A 21,896-nucleotide genomic window follows, 5' to 3' on the forward strand; every position below is an offset into this window, starting at 1 on the left:
AGAGCTGAGCATGGGAACATCTCAATCCTGACTGACTAGGCACAACTGTAGCATACGTTAAGAAGATGATACATTAATCTGAATAATTTCCAGAGAGTCCTTATCCTGTATAAACAGAGTGCATGGTATTACAAGCTGCTACACAATTTAACAGCTTCTGATAGCATCTACTATAATGCTGAGAAGTAGTGATTACTTAATTAGAGGCTGCCTAAAGGTTTGTGATAAGTGCATACGTGTGTAATTTTACTTCTTCTAGTTCTTCTGAACTGTTTATCTTTCAACCCTAAAATTCTCTTGACCTTTTGTAAATGTTTTGAAGGAAAAAAGGTATGCATTTGCACATAAACATGACTTTTAAAATTACATACGCATGTATTAATTAACACTTACATATTCCCAGGGTAAAAAAAAAAAGTCATATGTTTTATTTTCAGGTGAACCTGGCCCCAAGAGGCTAAATAAATTGCACAAGGTCACTGAGGGAGGTAGTGGCAATCAGAAGTGGCGGTTACAGCTTCAACGCTTCCAGCTCTCATGGCGAACTTAAAACATACTCATTATTAAAGAATTCACATGGCTAACAAGCCAATTACACATAAAATAGCTTTTTTTCTTGTCCCATTGACTCCCCTAAGACAGGAAAGCAGTAGAACATTGTTAGAGGGGCACCACGCAATTAATAAATTAGTGAAAGCTGAAGCCAGAGATAAAACCGAGGTTCGTAAGAAGTAAATCCAGTCAGTGCAGAGGGAAACCAAAGTGGAGAAATGTAGGTGTTTCAAAAGCAGAAGAGGTGAAGAGATACAGAGTAGTGCGAGAAGGGGTACGGGCAGCATCAGAGATTGAAGAGAAAGCTGGGCGGGAAGGGCTGGCACCAAAGAGGTCCCCGTGGTGTCATACCCCTCAGAGATGGCAGCGAGGTGCGTCTTCATGAGTGCAGTAACATAGTGAAGCCATGTGCTCACTTAATGTGTCATCAGCCAGTTGAGGGCAAAACCCAACAGCGAACACTCAGAGACAAGTTAGGACGGGATTTATCTCACCAAAGTTTAATCATCTGGAAATTGCCCACTGTGAAGCTCTCTGTTGCTATTTCTACTCAGTCACCGCAGGGGGAGCAGACGTGTCCAGCCACGTTTATACGCCTCGGTTTTAGATGACTGAAGGAAGGGAAGACAAACCCTTAGGCTCTGTCCACTGGATTTAAACACGACTTTTAAATCACGTTTCCCCAAGGAAAAATATCCAGCCTGAGGAGCTGGCAGTAGCTGTGCTCGTCGGCGATGGAGTCACAGGAGAAGCACAGAGGTAAAGCTCTGAAAGCACCCTCAGAAGGTCATTCAGAAAATTCAACTTCAGTTTTCTTTGCAGCACATTAAACTGTGGAATATATCAGGTTGCTGATCCACTTTGTAACCCGTTTTCGCAGGGGGAAAAAAAGCTTTCTCTGATTTAGACTAATTAAACCCAAAGCCTTTCATAATTTTAAAAATAACCTTCTGTTTACTAAACATCTTAATAATTCTATTGCTCCTTTCTCTGGACCTTTTTTTGCCCCTGTATCTTTCTTAAAGTTTGGTGCTTGAAGCTGGAGGTATTATTCAAGCTGGGGCTTTAGCAGGAAACCAGTCTAATAACCCATTAGTGTGCTTCCTGTTTCTTGGATGGTAATGCCAATTCCCATGAAAAAATCAGGTGTGTTGAATCAGTGAATTTATGTTGAGTGCAGCTCAGCATCATCACAAGTGCATAAAACTCTGAATCAGGCTCCTGAAGTCATGGTGCTGGCTAAGAACCCATGGCTTTCTAACAACTCTGCACTCTAAAAAAATTGCATCTGATTTTAGAGGTTTTAGAGAAACCTGTGTCCATAATCACAAGAGCTAAGATTATGTTCGCTGGAATGAACTGTTCTTGCTAACACAGCATCAGCAGAAGTGTGAGTAAGGTCATAAAAAGTGTCAGCAGAATATCCCGTTTATTTCCTTGCTTCTCTTTTAAAAGCCTTCTCCGCTGATTCAGTCATAAGGGCCTGTGCTGGGCAGAAGAGTTTGTTTCATGGAACAATAGTGTTTAATTCTCGAGGGCTTTACAAGTCTGAAGCCACCTCATAATGTCACATAAAGTATCTCACTGGTAATAAATGCAGATGTTAGAACAAAATACAGCATTATCCCAATGGCTCTTGTTGCAGCAGGGCCCAGCATGATCTCCTGCATAAAGAACATCATATTTCTGAAAAGTAATCTTCACGCTGCATCTCAATTAGTTTGAAAAGCACCATGTTGTTAATGCATTTTTATTTACAGGGCCATCAGCATCGTGGGCTTATGGAAATAACACAAGTGAGCTTTTCTGATGAGCGTGTCCCAAGCCATTCCAACAGTAACGCTCGCTCTTTGGGGCTTTTCAACTTACTTTATTCCCTCTCTGGTAGAAGCAGCTGATCTGAAAAGCCACATGAATATACTCCTAGTACACATAATCCCTTTAGTTCCCTACATTACTGTAATTGAACACATTGGCAGACTTTGTTTGTATTTAAATATTTTCATAGAAAGGAAAGTCATTCCAAGCTGATCACTTCATGAGGCCAAAAATTTCATTAGGAGCCATTTAAACAATTACAATAAATAAGAAAATTATTATTTACTAGTACAGTTGTGCCATAAACACTATAACTTATCTTCAAGGAACTCTTGGTCCCTAAAGAAATTCTGTCTTTGTTTATGATAATAGCCACAACAAACTTACTTGAGTAAGAAAAAAACCCACATATGGCTTTGTAAGCCACAGTTAGGATGGTCTATTTGAAATTTAATTCAGAAGGATAGAAAGGTTTCATAGGACTGAAGGGATTATTAGGTACTGTAATATCTAATAAGATTATAAGATGGAGGTGGTAGCTCACTATACTAGAAACCCACTAAGACATAGGACCAGCAGGACTTTCTGGGTTATCAAATCCACTCCCCAGGTACTGCAGGCAACTGGATCACATAAGCCATTTAACACATTTTGTGAGTGTCACATTAAATCTAGGTATGGTTTTGTCCTTGTAATTTTTACACCCTCACTTTGCAGGTGGATAAAGAGCACCTAATTGATAGTCTAAATTATTCATGGCCACTTTATACCCACTTGCTCATATGCCAAGATTGCCTACCTTTAATATTTCCCCTACCCCTTTGATTTACAAACAGTAATCAAACCACATCTCAGTCTTCAGCTGCTAGGCTAAACAAGCTGCATACGAACACTTTCCTTTCATGAAAGTCTCCTCCTCATGTTAGCAGCCCTTTTCTGTACCTGTTTCATTAAGAATCCAGCTTTCTTTAACATGATTGATCAGAATCACGCAGTTTTTTCCAAACAAACTCTTACTGGGGTCTTATACAAGGATGTTAATGCTTCCCTTGCTCTTCTGGAAATGTCTCTCCTATTGCATTTTAGAGCTTCAGTTGCCTTTTCCATGCCCACACTGCACTGGGGCAAACCCTTAGGAATCTTCCTGTCTTGTTGCTGGTTTCCTGCAGAATTTTTTCTGCTGCTAGTTCTGTTACTGCTTCTGTGGCCTCGCTCTTCAAGGGCATCCAGTTCTTGCTGTGGGATATTCTGAACTTTCTCTACACCGATGACACCCTCCAACTTTGTGACTTTGATAAATTTTAGAGATCAGACCCCTCTGTTTTCCAAGTGGGTCATTACTGAAAATAAGAATAATCAGTTTTATGACGTTCTTTTTAGGAGCTTTGAATAATTCCCTTTCAACACAACTCAGCTTCTCTTCTGACACCGTGTATGCCTTGCAGTTCCTCTATAAGTCTTAGATTTCTCCAGGTAGGAGGTATAATTTTATACATGGCTCCTCATCAGCTACTTTATTGAAGTCCAGGCAGCCAGATTTCCCTTCTTTGTCTAGGCAATTAATTACGGTATCAAAGAAAGCTATTGAATTAGTCTGGTATTATCTAGCCTTAGGAAATTCCAATTCCATTTTATTCTGTTTTTAGTGACTGTCATGACTTCTATAATTCTCTCCTCCCACATTCTTTCCCAAAGCCTGACATAAAATGTTGATGTACACAAAGCAAAATCTATGGTGCCTTTTGAGTGAAATCCATGTTTTCTTTGTCTTTGGTATAGATTAGTTATTTACATCAATATGTTTTTTTGACTAGCGGGGGGGTTGAGCAGCAGTTATAGACATACTGGATGCCTCGCTATATTCACCAGCAGAAAAGTACATGCATCCTTTTTTATTCTAAATATTGCTAGTACCACTTTTTAAAAGGATTGGAATATAAATTCAGCAGGCTGCTCCGACTGAGACACGGCCCCACATGGAGCAGGGTCTTTCCTGAACAGGTTTATAGTCCAACTTAGACATGATATATGTTGCAGAAAATCAGAGGACAATATGTACAGTGACTTGACTTGTAAGGCAATTGCAGGCATTGGGCATGGAAGAAATACAGGTTTTGAAGAAAGAGAGAAGAGTTGGGGAGGTTTTGCCTGAGAGGTACTGGATGATTGCTCCAGATAGAGATAAATTACACATGGTATTGTCTTCTTTGTGCTTAATTTTTAATTATGTTGTGGGCAGTACACAAATGGAAAGAAGAGCTGGTAAGAAACTAAATCGAGACTTGAATTTCAAGTCCACCACTGACCCACAGACTTTTCGCGTCCTTGGGCAAAATGCTTTCTCTTTTTTTTTTTCCTCTTGCTGCCTCATCTGTAAAACAGAGATAACACTACTTCTTTCTTTCCAACCTGACTATTTACATAATAAAAGCCCTTCCATGCATGACAGTCTCTTATATATTTGTACAGCATCTAGCATAATGAGGACCTGGATCTTGGGACTACAATACAAACCATACACAACAATTAAGATTATACATCCGTCCAAAATTTACCTAATGCACCTAATAGTGCGGTACTTCATGGGAGAGAGATGAGTTTATTACACTGTGAACTCTGGTTCTGTGACTTCTGCCGTGTCTCCTTTTGTTCTGCTCTCTTGCTTAAGGAGGGCTTTGGCAGAGAGGTAGGGTTTACGAACGTTAGGAGTCCTGTGACTATGCTTTTACGGTCCCTTGCAGGTGGCAGGAGTGTTGGACCCCAAAGTCCTAAGGGACCTGCAAGGAGCTGGGCAGCACCATGCAGCGGCTCTGTGTTTCTGCAGCTGCTCTCCTGTGGCCCCATTCTCCTCCCGCTGTATCAGGGAACTCTGCCTTGAAGGCAGTTGTTCTTCTTTGAAAAGGGAAAAAAAAGGCCTCAACCTGCAGCATCTTGTCCATATTATCACTGGGGAGGACTGTGTACCCACTGCAGGGCAGCCCCAGCACAGAGCTGTCCCTTCCCTCTTGGTAAGCAAATCCTACACTCTTGGAGAGGTCTTGGTACATTCTGGGGTGCAATAGGAAACGTTGGACCTGATCACCCTGTTCCATGCTCATGGAGTGGGGTACGGTAATACGCATCCCCTCACCAGCAGTTTGGAGGCTACAGGATGAGGGCTTCATTATTATGCTGCACATTTTCCTACAAAATGTTATCTCAACAGTTTATCCTCAGCTTGGAAAAAGATGGCTTTCCATGCCAGAATTTTTGGGAGTTGGGAAGCTCTGTCCTCATAACCTGTACAGCCAGAAGATAATGCCAGAATATTGCTCTCGTTGGAGATCAAGCTGGGCCTGCGCTGCACGCAGAAAGTAAAACGGAGTGTGTGTGGCTGGCCTGAGCTGGCGAGTCCAGGCCTTGAGGCTGGGTTGGCTCTGCAGCTACTTGGCATGAAGAGGAGTAAAAGCGTGCATAAATTAGGAGCTCTTGAGGCCAATTTCCTTGTTTTGTCCCAGATTATACTGACTGAGGGCACTTAATGTTTGCAGCAGTAGACAGTCCCTCCCCACAGGCAGGTGACATTTTGTAGTGCTTCCCTTGCGCTGCCAGATGCAGTATTATATTAATGTAGTTGTGCAACACTGCCCTAGATAAAAACCACAGACATTAAAAAAAAAGTCTTGTCTTCCCCCTCCCTGTTTCTCAAGTTTTTTTTACAAAGAAAAAAGAGCAAGATAAGTGATGGTAACTGGATTATTAATAATATATAGTAACTGATTAATTTGGTTTCACGGACTGTGCAAGGAAGATTGCGTTGTGTTGTGGTTATTGTTGCTTTATGGGAACTGAGACTAGATATCAGGTGTCTGTTATGAATGTTAGGCAGAAAATTAAACACCCACACTTATTGAAAGGATGATCAACATGACAGGAAGAGTTACTCATTTTGCAAGCAGAAAAATTACAAAGCAGAGGAGTGACAAATGCTCTAGATAAATCCAGAACTCCAGTTTAATGCATTGGATAAGGACCCTTTTTCCCAGGAAGGACTCCCAACTCTTGCAGTTTCTTACTTCTCAATAATTTAGCCGTGCACATATTTGGCATTTGGAGTGTGACAGATTTACACATTTGCTACCAAATGAGCTGCAAGAGCTAATCAGCTCACGCAGAATTGTACATATTAATGAAGAAGGCTCTTCTGCATGCCTGCAATGTAGACACCCACTTAACTGGGGCACCAGAGACTAATTTGAAAAGATTTTGTTCACGTAGAAGCCTTTTTTCCTATGATGAATGCTTGCAGGGAATCGTGTGTTGTAGAGAGGAAGGGAGCAGTATCTGCAAAATCTGACTAAATGGTTCTCATTACTGAGAGATGGAACAGCAATAGGTGAGATAATTTATTAGTGGCTCAAAGCTAATGAGAATAATTAGTGCTATGATGCTTTCTAAGCAAACACAGAATAACTGTTCCTTAAGGAGCATCATCCTCCTGCAAGAGTGGCGAGTGCTCTGGGCAGGAATCTCACAAACCAAGGGCAATGTCTGGCAGCTGGGTGGAAACACCCAGATGGCCTCCTGGCTTTAATTATGGGCCAGCACTGGAGCTAGGATTCCCTGAATTTTGGGCTAACAGACCATCTTTTTTCTGACCTCAAAACCAGCTACACTGGGCTGATGAATACACAGAGTTGACAGTTCAGCTTAACTCCTTGGAAACCACAGTCTGGAAATTGCTGCCTTAGATACTGAGGGTTTTTTGCAACATTGCATCCTACGGTGCCTGCCAAAACCTTGGCAAAAGCCGAGCCAGTCGAGGGTGCTTCGCAGGGAGTACTTCAGGAGCGCCGGTCAGTCAGGCGTTCCAGGAGTTCTGGTTGCCAGCAGATAAAATTGCATTTGGAGTAATTTCCTTTGTAGAAACACCCAGGTACCCTCCTTCCTTAATGAGTAAATAAAAGCAGGATGCACAGAGAAAGCATAGCATCTTCTCACAACCGGCCAAAGAAAATAATAGGAGAAATTTTGGTTTCCAGTCAGTTCCAGCACAGAGCAGTTATGTACACAACCGGATTAGCCAAAGGGCTGCACACCCGTGGTTCCAGCGGAGCCATGGAACGCCCAGGGATCCTGGGCTGCCAAAGGCCAAGGAAATGCCAACATTTGGCCCCCACACTCAGCACCTGCTGATAAAAGCCAATTCCTCTCCCCCCACCCCATTTTCAGAATTTACTCCTGCAATCCCAGTGTACTATTACAGACCCAATCACACTAGAGTAAGCCCATTAAATTAAAATGAGGTGCATGTGGACAACAGTCCCCACTCCCCTGAGTGTCATTTTGAGCAAATGGCTTGTTTCATAGTTCATAAAACGCAGTTGGCATGAGTTTAGCATTATTCTAGGAAATCCATAGAGGCAACATTTCTTTCTCATAATACAGCACAATCAAGAAGATGGAGAGTGATTTTGCTTTTTATTTTTTAAAAGGAAAACAGACTAAGAAACCATCTGTAGGCTAAGTCGCCAGGTCTTGACTTTTCTTTTGAAAAGCAGTTAGCCTCCAAGATCAAAATCACCCATGAAGCAATTCTATCTGAAACAAGACTCTGTCTGAAGCATTCTCTTAGAGCTTAATCATGGTGGGAGTTGCATCTGCTTTTTTACTCCCAAATTAAATGCTGTAAGAACATAAACCTTACCCCTCTAATATTTTTTCACCATTAATAGCAATCCATCTTTGTGGATGACTGTTAAGAGAATTTTAAGTCAGCAAGACTTAGGGACCTAATTTGGTCTGGGTGGGAGTTTAGAAAAAATCCCAAGGCTGTTTCACCCAACCGCAACAAGTCAGGAGGGGCTTGGGGGTCAACGGGGCAGATCCAGAATGCAATTTTACAGGGGGAGGACAAAGAACATGGAGATTTGCGAAGTTGCTTTTCTTGATTCAGACTGGAAAGCAAGTCTTTTCCAATCTCTCCCATGTGAATTGCTCTAGTTTGAACAAATAAGAATGTAGTTATTGGGTCAGAGATAGGTGGGTAACTCCTTTACAACAAATGCCAAATTGCAGGGTTGCAGGGGACTGGGATAGAAACTTATGCTCATCTTGGGACTCCAACCTGGGTCTCCCATGTCCCAGAGCATTCACTCTCCTGGGATCTTGTCCAGGCTCCCTTTCCCTTCCTTTCTGTGGATGAAATAAATCCAGCATCTCAGGCTATTTCATTAGTTGGGAAAACCACTTCCTATCCAGCTGCCACTTGTCTGCACAGAACGCTTGGTCCTGATCCCCTTCGTCTCTTGGTCCAACTATGCAACAGGACTAACACAGACCTGTAGGCTACTGACATCTTGATTAAGCCAACGCTGAAGAACAAAGTGATACACAATCCTTGCTCAGCCTCTCTGCTGGGTACACGACCTCTGAATCACACCTTAAAAGAGCTGAAAAGACCCAACCCATAATTGCAACAGCAGAATCTCTGATTCACTGCAAACCATTTGTTATCACCAATTAAATTTCTTGCTGATAAATGGTTAATAATCTGAAAACCCAGATTACTCACTTTTAACCATGGCAGAAATTCCTATGTGGTTACGAACACCTGGGCTGTGCCATCTACTGTGACAGGCTGGAAAGTCTGAATGTGTGAAATGACCAACCGTTTAATTACACAGAATAAGAGCTCTTACAGATAAGATACTTTTCATTCACAGTTTGTAGAAAAAAAATGAAGTACTTCAATTCCAGCTTGACTGATGCAAATATAAACATAAACTGACTTCACTAGCAAATAAACACCAACTTTTGCTTTACTGGAGGTAACAGAATTACAACAGTGCAACTGAGCTCCAGACCTGATCTACTAATTAAAGAGGCTTGGAAGCAAAGCTCCGAGCTCATGGTACACTCTAGTTCCCAGTAGCTAAGGCTTTTGTCAGCCATTTGATGTAATCGTTTATGGTATTCAAAACTGTATTTTTCAAAAACCATTCAGACTATAAACCAGATGAGTCATGACCTTGTAACAGAAGGTAAATTATTCTCAAATATTTTATATTTGTGCATTAACACATGATTAGCCAAGGAAAAATGAATGCCCAAGTCCAAGAAGTAACTGACAAAAGACTGAAAGGAAGAATGAGACTCCTTAATTTTAATTTTATTATGGTGTAACCAGCTGTAAGGAATTACTGCTCTGAAGCACAGTGTGCAATTATCCTATCCTAAACATTTACTAAAGCCTATAATTCAGAATGATCCTGACTAGTGATGTCACCATTGGCAAGCTATGATTTTTTTCATTTTTTTGAAGAAGTCTACATTCTGTTTTTTGAAGTAGTCTACAATTCTCAGCAATTAGCACCAACATAGGCACAGCCTATGCACAAAAATGCTCAAGAATTTCTGGAGACCGTATTTCTTTAATGCCAGCTGCTTTGACTCCGAGATAAAAAAAATGCAGTAAATTCTGGACTGATCATACTTGATAGTTTGCTAGTAAGCAAAAGAATTCGCGTTTGAAATCAAATGGCATCAACATGTATTATTTCCTAAATGCAGGGCAGAATGCTTGCTACTAATGCGAGATAGCTTGAAAGAAAGAATTACCATGATCTTGTGCAAAAGTACTAAACACAACATGAAGTAACTATGCTAACAGTAGAGAAAAAACCACCCACAGTAACAGACTTAATAAATTAAGCTACTTTCACACCAGGATATTATGTACTACCAGGCAGCTGATTTTTTGAGTGAAGAGACTCATCAGGTGCCTAATAAGAGAAGATACTTGGCGCAGCTCCACCACCGTTCAAATTGATGTCATGGTTAACAAGCTGGCTACCATACAAGGCCAATCAGGCTACCAGTATTCCAGATTACTCACTAATGGCTTCAGCAGCTTAATGACTGCCAAACATACAGCGCCATTAATTGGGTGAGAGAGAGGAGGAAAAAATACCCAGGAAGGAGGTAAGATGCCACTGACCTCCTGAGCAGCACAGCACCGAGTTGTCCATTAGCACGGCCTTCACCGAGGATCCAAACTAGCAAAAGAAAATGAGATGGGCAGACTGAGGAGCAAGAAGGTTTCAGACCTAAGGCACAGTTCTTCACTGTAAAAAGCTGTTCTGTCTGCCCATTGAGTGCCAAGGCAGATGGAGGCTGACCCCCACTCTGCCGAACACCCCACCATACCGCCCAGCGCGCCCGGACACCGGCTGTCCCCAGCAAAGGGCGGTGGGCACCTGTCCGGTGTGTGCTGGCTCTTCTTAAACCACCACCAGCTATGGTCGTTCACTCAGCAGGGAAGAAGCTGAACAAGGCTGATTAATGATAAAAATACTTGTCTTTTTTAAAATTTATTTGTAGTTTGAAGCGAATCACAACTTCCTGCCCCTCCCTCACCCCTCCTGTGAAGACATAAGTACCTCCAGATCAACGTTGTCTTTTGTTTTTTTAAGCATCAGGAGTGTAACACATTTCAACTGCTCCTAATACAGGTTTAAGAGTGACAATTGTGTCAGAGAGAGATTGTTTATGCAATTCCTTGAAGAGCAAAAAGGAAAAATCCCACATACAAATGCAGATAAACTTTCAGAATGTAAACATGTAATATACATAATTACTGCATTATCAAAAGTATTCTGCATTTATCAAAATAGTTGAACGTAACACTTTCCAACACATATTTGATATGGCCCAATCATAATTTGGAGGGAGACTGTATACCCTATAAGGGTAACTGTATACCCCTGCAAGATAATCACTCCGGCCATAACTTACAGATGCATTTAACAGTATTGATACCAAAAGAGGAGGGTTTAGTTTAATTTTACCCATGCTCTACTGATTTTTGATACTCGGCTTAATTCACCAATACATTCTAAAAAGGTATGTAAACAGTCCTGATTTAAAGACCAGAGAAATTTAAACAAAATGAACAGATCTGGACTGGTCAATGTTAATGTCTTCATTAAATTAACTCAGATACCTTTTTTATCCCTGAGCACCTTAAAATTGTTCCCCCAAATCTGACTGAAGAACATGTAACCATTTCACAAGAATGTAAAACTGCATTTGGATAAATCTGTGTCTTACAAGTCCTGTTTCCCTTCACTGTTTTTAAAAAAAGACATAACCAAAACACCAACCAAACCAAAAACCACATCCCCTCCCCTTTGTTTTTTACATGTACTGCAATACCTTTAAAAAAAATACACCCTATCAAACAACATCACCTACAGACACACTACAGACTACAAAAATATTGCATAGGAGTGTCAGTGGGCATAGTCTCACAACATGAGAGAAAAATGCTAAGTTTTCTTTAAAACATTATGGCAACATTTTAATTTATTTTCCTTTTAAAAATCAAGTGGTCTCACTTTATTTCAAAATTGTACAAAATGGCCATGGCTGTTTATAAAAAAAGTCTCTGTCTTGAGAATATGTGAAGTCTCAGGTGCATTAACAAAGACCTGGAACCATTCACAGTGCAGCGGAAAGCTTCTTTTGAGGCAGAAACTACAATTCATCCTTCTTCTTTCCTACTCTTTCATGGTCTCTTTCTCTCAGGGTTCGCATGAAAGTGGTGAATCCAGACTCCTGGTTTTGAAGAAAGAGAAAATATGGGTCATATTTTTACAAACAAGCCAAAACAATGCGTCAAGAACACTTTTAGTTTCTGTATCTCACGGCAGAATATAAACTAAGGAGCAGTTACTGCTTCTGCATTGCCTCATCGTGCAGTGCTCTGGGCCAGTGCTGCTCCACTGCAATGCAAGGGGAAAGCATCCATGCAGATTCCACATGTCAAGCTTTGAAGCGATGGGGCACAGAGAAAAAGGCCCTAAAACTCACAGGACAAGGTAAAATCTGTCCCTAGAAGTGCCATTGATGCCTTTTGTCGAAAACACTCAAAGACACTTTCAAGCCACATTTGTATGCTCCAGGTGTTATTTTGAAAGGAGTTAGTGGACCATTTGTTGGCTATGCACACATTTGCCGCTGTTCCTCATCCCTTAACTGTTTTGCTCATGATCTTCCTCCTTTTCCACACATTCAGATGAAAAAATGTAATTCTGATCAAGTTACTCTCAAAATTATTGTCAAACTATTTCAAACCTGGATGCCTAGATGCCGACCTCTGTATTTCAACAACTTATGATTTCTGATTACCTAAGGCTGTTGGATGCCAGCAGTTTCCTTTCCCAAGGAAAGTGAACACAACTCAAAGGCATTTCAAAAGGCTCAGACAGGTGGAGGCGTGAATACCTGTGTTTGAACACCCTGTTTACTGGTACACCAACACTATAGTTGCCTGGGCCAGTAACATGGATCCCACCCAGTGCGACAATTTTTACTTCTAAGCAATCCCAAAATACACCAGTCAAAAGTGGTGATAAAGAAGGAAAATACAAAGAGGAAGAGAACAACAAAGAGAAGTCAAAGATTGACTTGGAAAAATGTTGGGGAACAACAAAACAAAACAAAGAAAACAAAACAAAACCAAACTCCAAAGTTGGGAAGCTTTTGAGAGGGCTGAACAACAAAACACTCTTCTAAAATTATTCATTATTCTTCCACTGAAAAAAAAAAAAAATCAAGTGACAAGTTTTGGCCATATGTCATCTGGAGACATCTGGCAAGCAACAGCCCCATGAAAGGATTCCAGTTTTCAAAGCTGTGTCTCTGCAAGTCATTTAATGTACACTTGGTCAGAGGGTGCCCTGTCTGACTCTTCCTTGCTTGAGTTGCTTGGGGTAAAAATGCCCTAAAATCTCTACTCTGGAACTGCAATTCCCTTGAAGGTGTGGAACCTCACAGGCTACCGCTGGGGGCCACGCTATTCCCCGTAGCCAGTGTGGGGTGGCAAGGAGCTGAGAGCACCTGCTCTACTGGCCACAGCTCCCACTGTAGCATGTCATGTTGGGTCCCACGACAGCTGACTTTGCCTCTCTTTTTCCCTGCCCATGTGAAATAGTGATACGCTGGCTGGACCACACCGCATGAAATGCTCATGGACATCTACTGATTTAGTGCCAGAATCAGGGAACAGAAAACAGGTCCCCTGGCTCCCACTGCTCTCTCCTGAGATTTCTTTTGCAAAGTAGTAGGTGGTTGCCCAAGGTAGTTCAAAAGGTGTTGTCACGCTGATGAGAAGTCCTTTAGCAGCGCAATCCCTTGTTACTGAAACAGATTTGTGAACAGACCTGGAAACTCCATGGAAGGCACTGTGCTAAGGACTGCCTCCAGTGTTACCATGATAGGAGATAAAACTAATTTGATGCTGCACAAGCAGAAAACCATAGGTCCCAGGAGAGGTGGAAGAGGAACACAGTTACCAGCAGCAGAGAGACTGCGATATTCCTGTTGGGTAATTTAATTCTACCCAAGAAAGGGTTGGCTGCACAAAGGGGATTACTCAGTCCACTTTTCAGCATAGGGATAATCATCTCCCAACTGCTGTGGCCTCAGAGTGCTCCTGTCTTGCTAAATTCTTGTTATCAGCCACCACAGATCCTTCCTTTCATATATCATTTCTATAAGTATGGGTTAGAAATACAAAAATTGCAGCTGAAATTTTACTTAATTGTTGGCTACTGCACCCATCTTTAAGAAAAAATCCACAATTGGAACTCAACACAGTATCCATAACAACGCCTGGATCAGCACCATGAAATGGTAATTACTGGGGTCCTAATGCTGGAAAAAACTGGGAGGCAAAGCTCTGTGAAGACTTCTCTAAGATCCTGACTGATGAAGAACTTGAGAATTTAGCTTCTTTCTTCATGCTCCTCTATAATTCGGTGAGCTGTAATAGCAGCAATAACTTTCAGGCAAGGCTCTTTTATCAAAAATCACCGGATGGCTTGAAGACCCCTAGATTTTCTTGCAGACTTGTGCTGTGTTTGGCTGGGACAGTTAATTTTCTTCATAGTAGCTAATATGGGGCTGTGTTTTGAATTTGTGATGAAAACAGTGGTGATAAGGTGGAGATGTTTTTGTTATCGCTGAGCAGTGCTTATGGAGAGTCAAGGTATTTCACGCTCCTCAAACCATCCCGCCGGCAAGCAGGCTGGGGGTGCACAAGCAGCTGGGAGGGGACACAGCCAGGACAGCTGACCCCAACTGACCCAAGGGATGTCCCACATCATATGATGTCATGCTCAGCATATAGAGCTGGGGGAAGAAGGAAGGGGGTATGTTTAGAGTGATGGCATTTGTCTTCCCAAGTAACCGTGATGCGTGATGGAGCCCTGCTTTCCTGGAGGTGGCTGAACACCTGCCTTATGCTGGGAAGGAGTGAATGAATTCCTTGTTTTGCTTTGCTTGAGTGTGTGGCTTTTGCTTTACCTATTAAACTGTCTTCTCACTTTTACCTCTCCAATTCTCCCCCCATCCCAGTGGGGGGGAGTGAGTGAGCAGCTGTGTGGGGTTTAGTTGCCAGCTGGGGTTAAACCATGACAGGACCCTAGCTTCTCCAGCCCATGAATCATTGCTGAGGAGTAACCCTCCCTCTAGGAGGTTATGACAAAGAACAAGCACAAATACTTGGATTGCTCCCTTATTTTCAGGCACTTTAGAACCACGGAAGGCATTGTGCCATTTCTGCCCCTTGTACTCATAGCATATAATTAGCTGGCCACACCAGGACAAAAGAATGAAACTTCAGCCCATGGGCTAGATGACACAATTTGTCTTTCCATTCTGAGCTCCAGCAGTGAATCTGATTTGGGGCGAATGAGACATTTAGTTTCCCCCAGTCTCCAAAGGACAGCTTTGTCCCTGCTATAAAACCAATGGCCTGTCACCATTTGGCAGCCTGGTGGACCCATAACACACCTGCAGTATATGTGCGATCCCAATCCAGAACTGATAGGAGTAAGTTCTGCATTTTCTGGCACTTCTGCACCTAGCAGCAGCCCATGCAATAAACCCTTCACTTTCACAAGGTCCAAATTCACTTGCAGACTTCAGCTTAAAGAATAAAATATGTAACAGAGCATTACCAAATCTACTCCTTTTTACTCTTCTCATGTTCCTAAAATAGACCAAGTATGTTCCTAATGCAGAAATGTACAGCAGTGTGGTACACAACGATTCATCCACGTCAGACAATAACAGAAGCAGTTAAACATTCTTCCAGCATGGTAAAAATTTACTCCACAGTTTTCATTTGCAAGGCAGTACAGGCAGAGGACACCGTTCTCCCTGTATCAGGTGATGACTCTTGCTTTCACTTACCCCTCTTTCTCCAGTATATTTTTCCACAAATTTCCCATAGTTGTAATAGTTGAAGGTGGGGTAGCCATCAACTCCTTCCTGCTTGCACAGGTCGTGATTCTGTCCTTTGGCACAGTCTACTGCAGCATAGGCGATCTGAAAAACGAGAGGTCAGCATGAGGCAGAAGACGACAAAGCAAGACTTCATGGTTATGCTGCTTAGACTTAACACGAGGAAAGACCCAAGTCTTCTGCCAAAAATGCAACAGCTTTTGTAATGGCTCTGCTGTGGAGGAAGATCAGAGGGTGGTCATCAGCTCAAGCCACGCGAATAGAAGAGCAGAAGCGTCCCAGAGAAACACTGCACTGCTTGCACAGTTCCTGGCCTATGCAGCTGCAGGACATGTTCAACTCACAGAGCAGAAAATCACCTTCCTAGCCTCCCTGCTGAGCACTGCGTTGGAATCCAAACAGTAAAACCAGAGGCTGTGTTAGTAAAACCAAATCCAAGCATGGCGGTCACAGCTCTGCCATGCTGCAATGTTTTTCCTGGACTTTGGTTTTAAGTGATGAACAGTGACAGGGTGACTTTGATAAGGGTAATAACACACCTAACCCAGCCTCCTTCCTGTGGCATGGCTAATGCTCGGAAAAGTTCTCTTCTGTTCCTGGACAAACATGGCTGGTTACTTATGCAGGCTATTAACAGATTAATGATTTCTACCCCAAATAGCTTTTGTAAACTCCGTTCAGTGCTCCCAACATGAAACGGGAATGGGTGAGAGGCCAGAGCATTGTCTACCAAGCAATGCACATAGAGAAGGCGGCTGCTTGCTTGTAATCTCGAATTGGGTTTATGTTTCCTCGCCTGTCTTTTTCAGTCTATCCTTTAAAGTAGGGACTGTATGTTATGTGCAGCCATTAGCAAAGTGGGCTTTAATTCCTTTTGAAACCTCTAGATGCTACTGTCACACAAACAAACCCTGAGTAGGAAACAGCCTGCCGTGCTCTCAGCCTGTTGGCAGCAGAGCAACACCCTCTGTCCCTGCCTGCTTCAGCACAGGCAGAGCGAGGAAGCGCAACCTCACAGCCCTAGAGCATCAGCTCAGGCTAACCCTAGTTTAGAGCATTTGACATTTGAAACCTGAATCTGTGAAGTATTGAGGAGGGGCTGCACTTAACATTTCTGATGTTGAAATAAAATGCAATTCATCGGCTTCTACTTAAAGCAGCTGAGCCCTCTGCTGTGATTTCACGCTGACTGTTCCTGCGAGTGGCAGTTGTGGCTCTGAACGTACACTGCAGGCTTGCCTTCGCAGCCCCGTTACATGCTCTGCTAAAGAGCAAGCAAGTTTAAGTGCAAGCTGTGTAAAAAACCAAACAAATTAGAGGAACGATTTGTGCAATTGTGGGTTACAATGTACCAAGTGCTAATTTCATAGCAGATGCATCTTGAAATTTGCATTCCACAAGCCTCCTTCAAATGATCTGACCAAAATACCTTTTGCTTGCACGACTTTAGGGTGGCAGTTGAACTGTTCTTCAATAATTAAAAGACCACTTAATATTCCACAATGCCCTTCAGTTTCATAGTGACACTGTCAAAATGAGAAAACCTGATCTCATTATCCTAGCAGCAATTAAAGAGATTGGCAAAGCCAACTTCAGTTAATTTGCTTGTTTTGTTTTGGCTTTGAAAGCCTGACATGACAAGATTCAGCAAGACCTCGCTTCGGTATATCTTCAGATGGAAGGCACTATATAAAGTGAGCAGTGCTCTTACCTTAAATATTTGGTTTCTGTTTTCCCATTTTTAAACATTAATAAGGCTATTACAGAAAGAGGACTCTTGAGAGCTGTTAAAAACACGTGTACGATGACACTTTTTTTTTCTTTTTTGTAAACAGAAAGCCTCCTACTCATTCAGGGCCAGTGAAAACGAAAGGTTAGGAGTAATACACTGCAAGAGTTTCATCTAAGTATTTATGCCTTCCTGACCTTAGCAGCCAGCCAAAATTTAGAGCCCTGATGGCTACTTCTGTGTAAAGGAAAACTTACAATGGAGATAAACATTTATTTCATGTCACAGTATTAATGTAAAAAGAATACCGGAAGTCCTGGTTCCCTGAAAACAAGAAAAGTAGACAAACCTTTTTTTTTCCCCTCACTGCTCTAAATTTCTCAGTGCTCTAAATATCACACAGGGAGAGATTACAGCCAGAAAACGGTGAAGGTGTATGTGCACTCATCCAGATTTTAGTAGCTGATCTGAGGCCTGAAACTGTTGTGACTGATGACCCATCTGTTCTTAGATAGTGTCTTGGAGATTAAGAAAATTAGGTTTTAGTACACTGGAAAGAAGAGAAGCCCTCTTTATCTATCTCTGAAAACATCTAGACTGGCTTTGGTTGGAGCAGAGAGCTCAACTTCATTTATAAAAGGCTTTTGTGAGAACAGCCCCCGGTGAGGAGAGGGAGCAGTGGAGGAATGCAATGCTGTAAGCCACTGTTAACCTTGTTCAGCACATCCTTACTTGTTGCCTCAAAACAGATGACTGATGGACTATGAGGACGTGGCTTCTGAAGGAAATGCTTAGTAGTCTGCTTGAGATACAGCTCTCCTCTACAGCACAGAGAAATCTAAGCTGGTCAGTCTGTGTGTTGGTTGTGCACTGAAGTAATACACAAGGATCCCACTCTAGGTCTGGCCACAACAGTCACATTAGCCTAATGCTATGCCTACTCGAACAGGTCTAATGGCAAGGGCACATACATCTGGGGTGGCATTTGGAGGACATGTCCATGGCCTGCCATTCTCTGAAATGCTCCTCACGCAAGCTCCCACACAGCCCCACGGACTCACCGCTGCTCCTGCAAACGTCATTTTGAGCCCAGCTCTTCAAAACATACATTTCCATTTGGTTATTTTTACAGCCAGTGAGAGAAGAGAAATGGCAATTTTCAAAAGCCTTGTAACTCATACAGACCTGAGCAAAATTTCATAGAGAGACATTGAATTCCCAAGACTGTATCCGAAGCTGCATTTCAAATGCCTGCTGCCAACAGTAGCTGAGTAAGAGTACTTAGGAGAGCTTGAGTGATTACTTTAGAGTGGAAATGTTAAGGCAGCCTAAATATAGAGGTTGCTACCATCTCTATGCACTCATTACCATAGCATCACAGTCCTAATTGTCTTGCCTGTCTCACAGCAGAAGATCAAATATAGTGCACTGCAAGAAGAGAAAAGTAATGTTGAAAATCACTTGTAGCAAAACGCACTTCTGGACAGGACCAATTCCAATCTCAATTCTATCAACTTCAGACAGCTGAACTCAGAGACACACCAGAATTTCAGCAACAGCACAGATGCCCTTTGCTTCATTCTGTTTGTGTTTTCCTGGACCATGAATATTAAACTCCATTTCTGGTAGAGGAGTCTCCTACAGCAGTTTTCAGTTTGGGTGAATTACTTCATGGCTCTGCTGAAAGGCTGAACATATAAAGATGCAGCCCACAACACTGCAGGGATGTTTTCCTCTCCTTCTCAATCTCCTTAGCAACAATCGGTTTTTCTGCATTGCTAAAGGAGGAAACTGAGTCAGGAAAAATAGCAACCCAAAAATCCTCTACCAAAATGTGGTTGAAGACTCCTGGAGAACATTACTCTCAGAAATGATCTTCATATTCAACTACCAGCAACAATTATATGGACGTTCACCAGAAAGTATAGGTTAGCAAGACCTATATGCTTTGCCATGTAAAAACACTAATTTTATTTAACCAGAATGATATGTATCCAGGTGCCAAGACACCTGGCATCACCTCTCTTGATTCCCTCTCACCAAGAGGGAAAAAGCCCTCTAAAAATCTGTGAGAGCAAGAAACTCTCCTAGCACTGGTGTGAGAGAGAGAGAGAGAGAGAGTGTGTGTCTGTGTGTGTGTCTGTATGCGTGCGCATGTGTGATGGAAAACCCCAGCATAACAGCTTTCAGAAGACAAGGCTGATTTTATGGAGATTTTGATTGTTAGGGCTAAAGTTTATTTTCTTGACCTTCCAACCTTTATTTTCTTTCCTCTAACCAGAGGGAAAAATCTACTGAAGAAAAAATGTTTCAGGAAGACAAAACCCTAAGTGCTGTATCTGCAACACGCACAAAACTCCATGGGGTTATGGATTCTCCATAAGCCAAAGCTGCGCTGCCTTAGATATCGAAAATACATCATTCTATACAAGTTCTCTCTCCAGAGGCAATGCAGTTCAGGTTTATCACCACCCTGTTCAGGAGCTGTAGCAGGAACAGAATAGTTATCAAATGAAAAGATAGTCAATCGGAGGCTGCAGATGCCAGAGGACGTTCCTTGGAGTACATCCAGCTTTCTTAACGTTATTGGTAGTTCCTCACAACTGGTGTGCCGCTTATAATTATTAATAATATCAGGTTAGTATGCATAATAATAATGCAAAATTTAATAAGAATACCAGATTAGCATGCATTTCTCCTTTATTCCACAGTCAATACAGTTTAACACAACTCTAGCAACATCTGGGACTGGAAGATACCTTTATCTGAGAAGGGAAGTTCCACAGCAACCTTGCATGGTTTTACCAAAGAACTGGGAGCTTAACTACAAAGTTGCAAACATAACTCTGCACAGCATTAGAATGTGAGCAATGTATGACCAGCTCTGAAGAGCTCTGAAAAATAGGACACAGACCATGGCATATTGTTCACATGAAGTGGTCTGATCACAAATGCCAAGCTGTTGCAAAAATCAGAACTTTTCATTTAGGTGCTTAAATAGAAGTGGAGCTATGCTGAAAATGTGACCATTGATCTCTGTGTGCCTCAACTGTAACAAAAGGATGATGCCTTATTTCTTTTACTGTGTAAGTGTTAGAAGGAAGAAGTCATACTTGCAGTATCATCTGACATCACGAATCACAGTTCCCTTCCAACAGAATTACGAAACAACTTTTTGCTCTAGAGCGATCTTGCAGGTAAGGAACATAGCTACATCCAGCAGTTCAAATAGATGTGTAGAACATTGAAAGTGGGATCCCTTGACCTTCCAGGTAACTCCTCCTTTCTATTCTTAAACCTCTTTAATTTTAACTGTTTGTCTCCCAGTCACCATATGATGATATAGTAAAAACACCCCCTGCAATCCTAGTCGCTATCCTGTTAAAGTATGTACTGCCACACACTGGTTTATTGATTCAAGGAAATAAATCTCTGCTGGAGCTAATATTGACTTTTGTTATGAAAATGGAGGGGAATAACTAACTGAATATTGATTTGAGAGAGGAATGATATATGATAAACTTTAAAAAAATTAAAAGAAAAGTAAAATTGCAGCATGGAAAAGAATGCTTCCAAGCAACATTTTAAAAGTATAGTCAATTCCAGATGACAATTACCTGATTATTAGAAAAAAAAAGTCTGTTGTTGCAAAATATCTTAAAAGAACCTATGAATAAGACAGATGCACATTCTTCTCTATGATTACTCCATAGGTTTCTATTTGTATTACCTGTTCTGGATCCTAATGGCAGTTGTGAGCTGGCCTGCTAAAGCCTGTTGCAATTCAGCTACTGTTCTCAATGTGAAAGGCCTTGCAAATGGAAGATTCATTATTAGCTGCCCTGATGTGCCAGAGCAGCATTACCATAGCTGCAATTCATCAGCTGTTCTCAAAGCAGGCCTATTTGCAAAGGGAAGATCCATTAGTAGGCACAGTGATGTACAGTGCTAACATCACCATGTTTAATGAGTCTAACTAAAAAGAAATTCCAGACATGCTTTTTAAGCAAATAGGGATCAAATTCTTGGCCAAACTAAAATACTAACTCATTTACATAACTCTATACGGTGATTTGGTTGGTACAATGATTTCAAACCATGGTTCACAATACACATTAGGGACTCACCAGTTTCACTGCTTTCTTGCAGCCTCCTGCTAGCACCCTGACTCACCCCATTAGCTAAGCCCTATCCAGCAATCTCTGCCACAGATGTTTCTCTACAAACTCACTGGAGCCCAGCTGCAGTGCTCTGATTTAGGTCAGTGAGTTTGTACAGGAACAGTCTTCTATGAAAATGGAGACTGGTCAAATAGCAGGCCCTTTGGGGGAGTTCCAGAGATTTGTTGCTGAGAAGCCTTGAGAAGTCAAGAGCTTTCCTTCAGCAAATCCAAGCTGGAGCATCACAAATCAGTTCCTTCAAGCTGAACTTTAGGATCAGCCAAAAGGCAGAATGCAGATTTTTTGAAGATTCAGCTGGTGCCCTTTCAAGAGTCTCTGGAGCAGTT

At 41.9% G+C, this 21,896-nt stretch overlaps 1 protein-coding gene across 1 annotated transcript in view; it reads right to left on the bottom strand.

Annotated features, from left to right (window-relative positions):
* Positions 1-11,697: 11,697 nt before the first annotated feature.
* Positions 11,698-21,896, bottom strand: part of PDIA5 (protein disulfide isomerase family A member 5) — a 102,817-nt gene continuing 92,618 nt past the window's right edge. Inside the window, exons 16-17 of the mRNA XM_064451215.1 lie at positions 15,610-15,744; positions 11,698-11,967 (exon numbers count right to left, since the gene is read on the bottom strand). Of these exons, the coding sequence (XP_064307285.1) occupies positions 11,887-11,967; positions 15,610-15,744 (216 nt within the window). The 3' untranslated portion in view covers positions 11,698-11,886. The remainder of the gene's footprint in view (positions 11,968-15,609; positions 15,745-21,896) is intronic.

This window comes from Phalacrocorax carbo, chromosome 5 (genome assembly GCF_963921805.1).
Source record: "Phalacrocorax carbo chromosome 5, bPhaCar2.1, whole genome shotgun sequence".
NCBI classification, from domain to species: Eukaryota; Metazoa; Chordata; class Aves; order Suliformes; family Phalacrocoracidae; genus Phalacrocorax; species Phalacrocorax carbo.